Below are 9826 nucleotides of genomic sequence, written 5' to 3' on the forward strand. Positions count from 1 at the left end.
CTGATTCACCAGAGCATGAAGTCATACCACATGCCAATGACCTATTTGTAAATGGATTTGTCCTTTTAATTTAAACCATGAATTTGGTACAACCACATGATAAAAGGTAATTACTGGCTCTTCCAGGAACTCTGGAACATTTTAACTTAAGTATTTGCAAGTATGTGACATCCAGCACCAACCATCTCCTACCTGGGAGTAGTTATTATTAATAGCATATGCAAGAAAAAGACCTGAAGTCTCAGTAGACCAAACCATTTAATGAGTTACTGCTGTGATGAGGCTAACCAAAAATCTGATTTTGATCCTAGCTGTATTAAGAAAAATATATGGTCTAGAATACACCACCCTGGTCACACCAAACTTACCAAACTTGTGCAGAGCTCCGGGCATTACAGTTTAAGAATAGGCCAAGGCAGTCATGTCAAAACCATGTCACATAAAACAAGGATGAGAAAATCAGGGCTCCTTTCAAACAATTTAAGAAAACATATAAACGTGATTAATAAGTGTTTGAATTATATTATAAATCCAACCAATACCAGTTAGGGAGAAGGTAAGTAGCAAATAATCCTTTTCTTTTTAAATAGGAGGAAGCTAAAGTGAGTTTAGTTTGAGCAGGAGTTAATAACACTCAATGCTGAAAATAAAAGAAAGTGAAGTGAAAACGTGTCAATATCCAATTAATGTGTGTAGAGACCAAACCAGGCAATTCAAGTTTCAGAGACTGTTTTAGTTTCACATTTATAGATTAGCTAGTTAACCACATTTTCATTTTTTCTTCCTTTTTTGGTTATAGAATCCTAGTCTTAGAAATCCTAAGGATCATTTTTTAAAACAAGCTTCAGTGCAATGTAAAATCATAAGTAACTTTCCTTGGCCCTTAAATTATTCAAAATTGTTAATTACTAAATAAAATATTAACAGAACACTTTCACATTCCTACAGCTTCCTACTATTCACATCTCATTCTATGTTCTAGACAGCTCTGGCAACACAAAGACACCATGGAAAACATTACTTACAGTAAACTTTATTTTCAATATTTCATTTGACATTCTTTCCAGGTAGGTCTGTGCTCTAAAATGAGCCAAAGAACAGAAATCCTAAAGCTCCTAAGAGACTTTTTTCACTGTTCTGAGTTGGGCATGGGGTTTCAGGGCCCTCAATGTTGATACCTAACATTTTACCCCTTGAGGCTTTACCTAGAGATACAGAAAGAAGAGATAACATCATGTATAAGAATCAAACTTTATGAGAGTATAAGAAGAAGCTCTCAGGTTACATACCACCCACCTCTTTAAGATTGTAATAATGACTGATTTCTTCTCCTGGAAGTTCAATGTTATTTTTTTGTTTTAAGTAAAATGTCAGAATACTTGTTTCTCTTAATACACTAAAAATAGTAGAAGTTTTAAAATTCTTCATGAGTCCAAGCTGGGACATAGCTACTACTGATGGGGTCTATTCAACACACTAATTCCAAGTTTGGCGACCATCAGCAAACTGTTCAAAAGAAACATAAACAAAAAACATCAGGTAAAGGACAGAACAGGCACTTGACTTTTTTTCAAGAACCTAAAACTGTAGGTCCTCCACAACTACACGGTGAGGAGATGCCAAGGCACAACAGGCACAGGTGAACCTCCATTCCTGGAAGTACCAAAGAAATTACGTGCCGAGGGGCAGTCTCGCATTCCACTTGCCTTAAAATTGTACATGTGAGTCGAAGTTCCTAATCTAACAGCCAATAATTCAAAGAGATGAGCAAACTGAAGGATGGGAAGACCAAGGTCCCTCCAGGGTCACAGAGCCACACAATGGTAGATTTGCAGCCTCCAATTCACCACTTTTGACCGTGGTCTACGCTGACCATAAAGCACAATGCTTGACAGCATCATAACTATGATCAAAGTCAGGTAAGCAATCTTCTTCCAGACAGATGTTTAAAAAATCTGTCCTCAGAATAACTTCATTATACTTAATATATATATATATATATATATATTTTTTTTTAAACAATCTGGTTCAAGTTTTATAACCAAACTTAGCAAGATTTAATCAAAATTCCCTTTTAGCAAAATTTTCAATGAAAGATGCCCACACAGCTAGGAAATATGGAACTCATGCTGAAAGTCACAGAAAGAGCCAGAGTCATGGCTTTGCATGAAGCTCCTTCCACTGTAGGCCTGAGCCAGGATGGACCAGAGCACAAATGTGAGAACAGAGTCATGAATACACTTACTTCATTTTGGCATTAAGTCAACTACTGTTTCTGCATTTAATTGTGTGTGTGAATTAAATGATTTCAATGATGCCTAGCGTCAGGTACGCCAGAACAAGTAAATTCCTGAACATACGAACTATTTGGGACCTTAAACTAAACTCTCCAGTGGTGAAGAACAGCAAGAAAACAGAAAATACCTGGCACCCGCGATTAAGCCCGCAGGCATAAATTTTCCAGAGTGGTAGAATCTCATTCCCATAATGCCAGCCAGGGTTCCAGAGGTAGCTGATGTGAAAGATAAGAAGAATCAAAGATCATTTCGTGTTGCATGCAGGAGAACCAGCCCTACACCCGTTCAAGGGCCAGACCCCATCTCACACCATCTCCTTCCCCGTGCCGGGGCAGCGCCACCAGGCTAAGACAAACACTGGAACGTAAGGCCCTCAGCGTCTGGACCAAGCGGCCTTCTCGGCCTCATCTTTCACCACTCTTCAGCCAGAGGCTTCCCCCATTTTTTTTTTAAAGATTTTATTTATTATTCATGAGAGATGCACACACAGAGAGAGAGAGGCAGAGACACAGGCAGAGGGAGAAGCAGGCTCCCTGCATGGAGCCCAATGCGGGACTCAATCCTGGGACACCAGGATCACACCCTGGGCTGAAGGCAGACGCTCAATCGCTGAGCCACCCAGGCATCCCAGTCTTCTCCAAATTTGCCATAGGTCTTTTTTTTTTTTCCCCTATTTCTTGCTGATGTATTTACGCTGTCTGCTCTTCTACTCAACAGTTGTTAAAATACCTATTATATGCCATGCATTGCACCAGGTATTGGAGGACAACTATCATCAAAAAAGGTCTCTAGGGGCACCTGGGTGGCTTAGTCGGTTAAGTACCTGCCTTCGGCTCAGGGCGTGGTCCCAGAGTCCTGGGATCAAGTCCTGATTAAGGTTCCCTGCTTAGCAAGGAGCCTGCTTCTCCCTCTCTCTCTGCCTGAGATCACATGCATGCTCACTTGCTCTCTCAAATAAATGAAATCTTTTAAAAAATAAAAGGTGTCTAAGCAGGGAATCTAGCCTGTTCAGGAAAGTCAGGAAAGAAATTTGCTGAGGAAGTGAAGATCAAGCCAAGACCTGAAAAGTAGGAGTGAATGAGCTAAAGGGGTAAGAAAGCACATTCCAAATGGAGGGAATAATACACATGGGGCCTTGTGGTGAGAGGAAACTGAAGGCTAAAATACAGCTAGTGCAGAAGAGGGGCCAGACCTCAGAGCATGGACAGTGGTCCTCATCTTCAGAGCAATGAGAAGCCATTATAAGATATCAGGCAGAGGGACACATGAACTGTAAAAACAAAATTCTAGCTGTTGCATGAAGAACAAACTGCAGGGAACTAGAGCATGTAGGGATACCTATTAATAAACTTCCTCAGGAATGCAGGCAAAATACCAAGATAAATGGGTGAGGATGGTGGCCGTGCAGACAGAGAAGGGGACAATTTAGGCTATGTGCTGGAGGTAGTACCAATAGAACTCACTGATGAATGAAATATGAAGATGGAAGAGGAGAGAGCAAGACCCAAATGGATGGAGAACCCTGAAGACCAATGTATGTGAGGACAGAAGTCAGGTTTGGGCAGATGCCTTGAGACAACAGATAAAAGATGTCAAGCACACAACTGTATATATAAGAGTAAAGCCTGGAGGAGAGATCCATCTGTGAATCTATTACCTGTTTCAATTGTAATTTAAGGCCTGGGCTGCAATAAGCCCAGCAAGAGGGTATGAAGATAAAGAGAGCCAGGTCTTGGGAAGCTTGGGTGGCTCAGTTGGTTAAGCATCCATTCTTGATTGTGGCTCAGATCATGATTTCAGAGTCGTGAGATTGAGCCCCACCTCACAATTCACACTCAGCAGGAGTCTGCTTGGGATTCTCTCTCTCCCCCCGCTTCTCACATAAGCAGACAGGCGTGCTCGCTTGCTCTCAAGTAAGTAATCTTAAACAAACAAACAAAAATGAGCCAGGTCTTAAGAACTTTAACATTTAATGGCCGAAAAGGAAGATGGGTCAACAAAAAAGAAAAACAAAAAAGGAAAATAGAGTGGAAAATGGATTGCTATACTATGCTGAGAAAGGTAACAGGCCAACTCAACTGAGGATTGAAAGATGTACACTGCAGGGGCGCCTGGGTAGCTCAGCTGGTTGAGCACCCAACTCTTGATTTTGGTTCAGATCATGATCTCCAGGTCCTGGGATCAAGCCCCATGTCAGGCTCCATGCTCAGCAGGGAGTCTCCTTGAGATACTCTCTTCCCTCTCCCTCTGTTCTTTCCCTCACTTGCACGTTTGCTCACTCCAAATCTTAAAAAAAATGTACACTGGATTCTGAAAAATCCAGGTCACTGGCACAATCAGGGAAAGCTATTTTCATGGACAAAGGAGACAAAAACAGAATGAACGAATCAAGAAAGTGAGATGAAAGGAAATAAAAACAAATTAACGGATTATTTTAGAGAAGTTTCTACAGAGGAAGAAGGGTGGCAAGTGGAGAAGGAAGTAGGGTCACAAGAGGTCCTGTTCTCTTTAACGGGTGAGAGAGGACACATGTGAACATGAGGAAGGACCCATCAACAGGGTGGATTCCAAGTAAGAGATGGCATCTTCACCAGTGATAACACTCCAGAAGGTGGAGGAGGAGAGATTCAAAGCCCGGATGGAGGGACAGGCCTTGGAGAGGAGAGAAAAAGCACAGCAGAAGGCATGGACATTGATGGCACACTGCGCCATGTAATGACTGTGTTCTTCAAGTAGGCAGTGAGGTCATTTGCTCATAGTGCAGTCAGAAATGAGAAAAAAAGTCTGAAAGTCATTCAGGAGCTTGAGTGCAGGAGCTGGGAGGCATAGCTGAGGGCTGGGCACCTCCTCCTTCCCCAGCACATGCCATCAGCCATTGCTGACCTCTCCCTTCTCAGCCCGTGCCAACTCCCGCAAACCACTGTTAACATGCTTGTTCTCCCCACCACACTTATAAAGGCCAAAACTATAGGAGTTCTGACTCTGTGGGTTTGTCGAGACAGTGAGGCCCATATTCCCAGTGCGTTTGTCGAGACAGTGAGGCCCATATTCCCAGTGCAATGTCTGAAACATGGGTGGAGCTCAATAAAAATGCACCCAAAGCCACCACCCTGATAAGAAGTAATCTTCCCTTCCTGGTGCTCCTCCCCATCTGTGCTGCTCACAGGGGACTCCGGCAGCCCCACAGACTCATGTTTCATGTCAGTCAAGGCAAAGACTCCTTGAAGGCAAGGCCTATGCCACACATTCAGATTAGCGCTAAAGGGCTAATAAATGATTTTCAAATGTGAAAAATGCAATATTGATGCAAACCTAACCCTGACATGTGATCCTCTGGTAATGCTCAAGCATACAGTCTTCAATAGGCAATCATAATGATTAAGAGACATATACTTGCCTTGCACAAGTTTATTATTAATATCATTGGCTAAATCTAAATTTATGAAACATGAAAACCTTTCCACATTTTGCACACAGAAAATAAACAGAAACCAGCACAACTTCCCCTACCCCCAATTCTAAAACTTCCCTAGCACTGAACAGAAGTAGTAAAACTGTCTTCTTGCAAAGAACCTGCCACATTCCACCAAACCAGAGCCTTTTGTTAGAGTATCCTGGATACGTAATTATACCAGGGAGACAGTGACACTGACATACCTAGGAAAACCCAAATGTTCCTCGGATCTTGAGACAGCTGATAAGCACCCAGGCCTGCTAAACTACCAAAAAACAGCCCAGCAGCCAGTGATGGGACACTACCTGTGAGGAAGCAAACAGAGTCCTGTGTTATAATGTCAGACACTCATTTCATTAACAGAATTCACCAAATTTCCTTTCCCTACAGAGTAAATTAGGAAAGAGAATTAATCTCAACACAGCTCATAACCAAAGAGCTCCCAAGCATGAAAATGTTTTGGGGAGCTTGCTATTTTACAAAGAAAGTAGTGTAATATCACAAATATTCCTCCTTAATAGACAGATGCTTCCATCTAGGGAGAAAAGGGCTCCTAACCTGGCCTGACTAACCTGCCAAGAGCTGGACTTGTCCGTGGGCAGGACCTCAGGCAAATTGCGAAAGGAGTGAAATAGGGCCAATGAGTTTTGTTTTTTTTTTAATAGTCATAAATAAATAAAATCTTTTTTGGAGAATGGGAATCTGGTGTGTGTCTGTGTGTTGGGGTAGGGATACAGGCTAGAAAGGAGGTAGAAACAGCACATTTACTGAGAGACTTAAGTCTAACGAGGAGACTTCAAAAAAGGTTTTTCCTACTTCAAGGGCAGGGATGACACTGGGGTCAAGGCTGATGTGTGGTGGTCAATGATAACAACAACCTACTCCGACCCTGCCCAGCAGCTTTAGATAAAGAAGCCAAGACCAAGTCAGCAGACAAGAAGCCTGACTCCGGTCCACCAGATAACCGAAAAGCAAGTGCAGGAGGAGCTTAAGGGACGCACGAGAAGCCTGCACTCAAGCTAAGGAGCTTAAGGCAAACTTGACTCAAAAAAGACTGCACTCTGGGGACCCTGAGGACTCTCTCTTTACCTGCAACAATGTGAAAATCTTAAGAGGTTAAGTAGCTACACACCGTACCTGCTTTCGCATAGCCAATGATCCCACCAGAAGCAACCAGCGCCGCATAGCCAAAGCCAATCCAATGTATAGGCACTCTGAAAATGAACAAGTAAGAAATCAGTGCCAACCAGGTCTAAAAAAAAAAAAAAAATGACAGAATGGGACTGAAGCATCATCATTCCAGAACAGCCCTATCACTGCACAAATAAAGATAGATCCCAGAGGTTAGGTGACTTGCCCCCTAGGCATGCCAGAGGCTAGGGATTCAAACCCAGGTCCCTGGCCCACATGTCCACCCTCCCATACCCTATGCTGCCCAGCAGTCTACTCATAGGGCCCTCTACAGATAAGGAAAGCTCTGGTTTTGAGACGTTCCTGGCTATTTCCACTCCCATTCACTGTACTTACAGTGGGCCAGAGTCCTTCTGCATCGTTCTCCTTCACTCTGACCAGACAGCAGAGTACGCCAGGCCTGCACCTGCCGAGGAGGGGCTGGATCAGAGGTGGTTACGAGCACGGCTCTCTAGCACCAAGTTCCAGCTCCACCCTGTAGTAGCTAAGAAGTAACGGGCTAGCTCCCAACCTCTCTTGGCCCCAGCTTCCTTCGTTGTACCGTGAGGATAAGTATGGTACAAACTTCCTAGGGCTCCTGTGGGCATCAAACGGTGCAATAAGTAAAAGTGCTGGGGCACGGGGGCTCGGTCAGTGAAGCGTCTGCCTTTGGCCCAGGTCATGAGCCCAGGGTCGCCTCGGGCTCCCTGCTTACTGGAGAGTCTGCTTCTCCTCCTCCCCCTGCTTGTGTTCTATCAAATAAATAAATAAAATCTTAAAAAAAAAGAGAGAGAGAGTGCTTAGCACACATACAAGCTGAGCAGACACCAACCGTTCTGGTAATAACCTTCATTCTAACAACACAGGCCTACAGGAGACTCCACAAAAAGCACTGACCGGCCCTGCCCAGGTAAGGCGTTCACCTTTTCATCAGCTAACCAACTTACTACTGAATCAGAAACTAAGTCTCTCCTGTGCCCTGAATTCACCTATTTTGATTGCCCCCTTTTCCCGCCCTTCCCCAAAGCGCCGAATTACTGCAATACTCAACATCTGCAAAGCTTTCGAATCCAAATCACACTTCTTGTGAGACAGAGGCCGGTGAGGGGCTGAGACCGAGGCAGGGAAGCCCCGGTCACAACGTGGGGACCCTTGGCTCGTGGCGAAGTAGGGAATGATTCCTGCTTTATCTTAAAGAAATGCATTGGGTGGCCAGTGAGGCTCAGCTTGAAAGCAATTCACACTCAAGCTTTTAACCGTCGGGCAAGGGGCGCTTGGAACTGTGCCGGCCAGGAATTCCCAGTAGCACCGAGCTGGAGCAGTAAAACCCCCAGGAAACCGTCGCCACCACGCTGCATCCGCAAAGCACCTGTCTCAGGAGCTCAGGGCTCCTGCAAGATTCACGGCCTAGTTTAAGGAAAGCAAAACATGCGCGACTAGCAGGGCGACCATGACGCAGCCTAAAGGCCGTGCCGGACCCGGGGGACGAACACCGGGCGGCAGCAAAGCCCCTTATCTAACCCCCAAAGGTCTAAGAGGCACAAGATAATATAAAGCCCCAAGTACCGAACCGCTGTGCGTCGGCCTGCACCGGGCGACGAGGGCGCGCAGACGTGAGTCGCGAGCGTCGGTCCCGCCGGAAACGCCGCCGCACGCTCTGCGTCCCGAGGGCAGGGCGGAACGTGGGGCGGGGCGAGCAGGCAGCCGGGCTCCAGGGGCGGAGTCACGGCGCGCGCATGCGTCCCGGGGAAGCGAGGCGCATGGGGCGGGGCACGAGGGGCGGAGTTTGAGGCGCGCGCATGCGTCCCGGTGCGCGAGGCGCATGGGGCGGGGCTCGCGGGGCGGAGTCGCGGCGCGCGCAGGCGTCCCGGGGAAGCGAGGCGCATGGGGCGGGGCTCGCGGGGCGGAGTCACGGCGCGCGCAGGCGTCCCGGGTAGGCGAGGCGCATGGGGCGGGGCTCGCGGGGCGGAGTCGCGGCGGGCGCAAGAGTCCCGGGTAGGCGAGGCACATGGGGCGGGGCACGAGGGGCGGAGTTTGAGGCGCGCGCATGCGCCCCGGTGCGCGAGGCACACGGGGCGGGGCTTGGGAGGAGTCGCGGTGCGCGCATGCGTCTCGGAGGCGGGGTCGTGGGGCGGGGACTCGCGCTCCGCCCCCTGAGTCCTGTGGTGTCAGCTCCCTCTGGGCCGAGTTGGGAAGTTTGGCTCGCCAGAAACCTCCCTGCAGCCTAGGATTTTGAGTCGGGTCTTGCAAGAAGCATCGCGATCTGCGCCACGCTTGAGGGTGGAGGCCACGGTTAAGAGACAAGGGCACCCGAGGATGGGCTCTGAAAGACCCTCTAGCCGGCGGGCCTGGGGTAAGCCGGGGGCATGCCATCCAGGACCACTGTCACTCTGGCAGGTCAGGGGTTTGCCTGCAATGGTAACAGCTGCTTTCTTGCTGCAGAGACGGTGGCCACAAGCCAGACAGTGTGTGACTTGGGGTGTTTACTTGAGCAGCGTCTTAAGGGAGGAGAAGGGGTCCGTTAAATCTAATTTCCTGCTACCTCTGTATGCCCCAGGATTCACAAAACGTGATTCTTTTCCCACTCCCGATCTGCTCCCTTCCGTACATTTCCTGCACGATCACTCAGTTGCCGCACACCAAAATTTGGGTGTTTATCCTTGACGGCTCTCTCCTTCATCTCCTACAAGAATCGACATCGATAAATCTTAACAGATACAATCCTGAGTGGAAGAAGGAAATTGCAGCTCATACACAGTCTCAAATATAAACTTTCCAGGGGCACCTGGGTGGCTCAGTGGTTGAGCATCTGTCTTCGGCTCAGGTCGTGGTCCTGGGGTCCTGGGATGGAGTCCCACATCGGGCTCCCCTCAGGGAGCCTGCTTCTCCCTCTGCCCGTCTCTGC

The 9826-nt window shown here is 47.2% G+C and overlaps 1 protein-coding gene across 2 annotated transcripts; it reads right to left on the bottom strand.

Annotated features, from left to right (window-relative positions):
- Window positions 1–1013: 1013 nt before the first annotated feature.
- On the bottom strand, window positions 1014–8607 carry TMEM14C (transmembrane protein 14C). Of its 2 annotated transcripts, XM_055322386.1 has the most exons (7): window positions 8488–8591; window positions 7454–7519; window positions 7279–7348; window positions 6889–6965; window positions 5955–6056; window positions 2425–2512; window positions 1014–1506 (listed from the first exon to the last, which is right to left on the bottom strand). In XM_055322386.1, the coding sequence occupies exons 3-7, from the start codon at window positions 7299–7301 to the stop codon at window positions 1452–1454; spliced, it is 345 nt and encodes a 114-aa protein (XP_055178361.1). In that variant the 5' UTR covers window positions 7302–7348; window positions 7454–7519; window positions 8488–8591; the 3' UTR covers window positions 1014–1451. The 2 variants fall into 2 exon arrangements, with proteins under 2 accessions (XP_055178361.1, XP_055178360.1); XM_055322385.1 differs by lacking the exon at window positions 7454–7519 and having other exon boundaries at window positions 8488–8607.
- Between the last annotated feature and the right edge of the window lie 1219 nt (window positions 8608–9826).

Source organism: Nyctereutes procyonoides, unplaced genomic scaffold (assembly GCF_905146905.1).
Source record: "Nyctereutes procyonoides isolate TBG_1078 unplaced genomic scaffold, NYPRO_anot_genome, whole genome shotgun sequence".
Lineage (NCBI taxonomy): Eukaryota > Metazoa > Chordata > Mammalia > Carnivora > Canidae > Nyctereutes > Nyctereutes procyonoides.

What these genes read in the sequence shown, in the direction of transcription:
- TMEM14C (XM_055322385.1), bottom strand. Translation starts at nt 7,301, where the DNA reads ATGCAGAAGGACTCTGGCCCACT. An exon ending in CAGAAGGACTCTGGCCCACT is followed by an intron (nt 6,966 to 7,278) that starts GTAAGTACAGTG and finishes GTTCATTTTCAG; the next exon opens with AGTGCCTATACATTGGATTG. An exon ending in GGCTTAATCGCGGGTGCCAG is followed by an intron (nt 1,507 to 2,424) that starts GTATTTTCTGTT and finishes TCTTTTGAACAG; the next exon opens with TTTGCTGATGGTCGCCAAAC.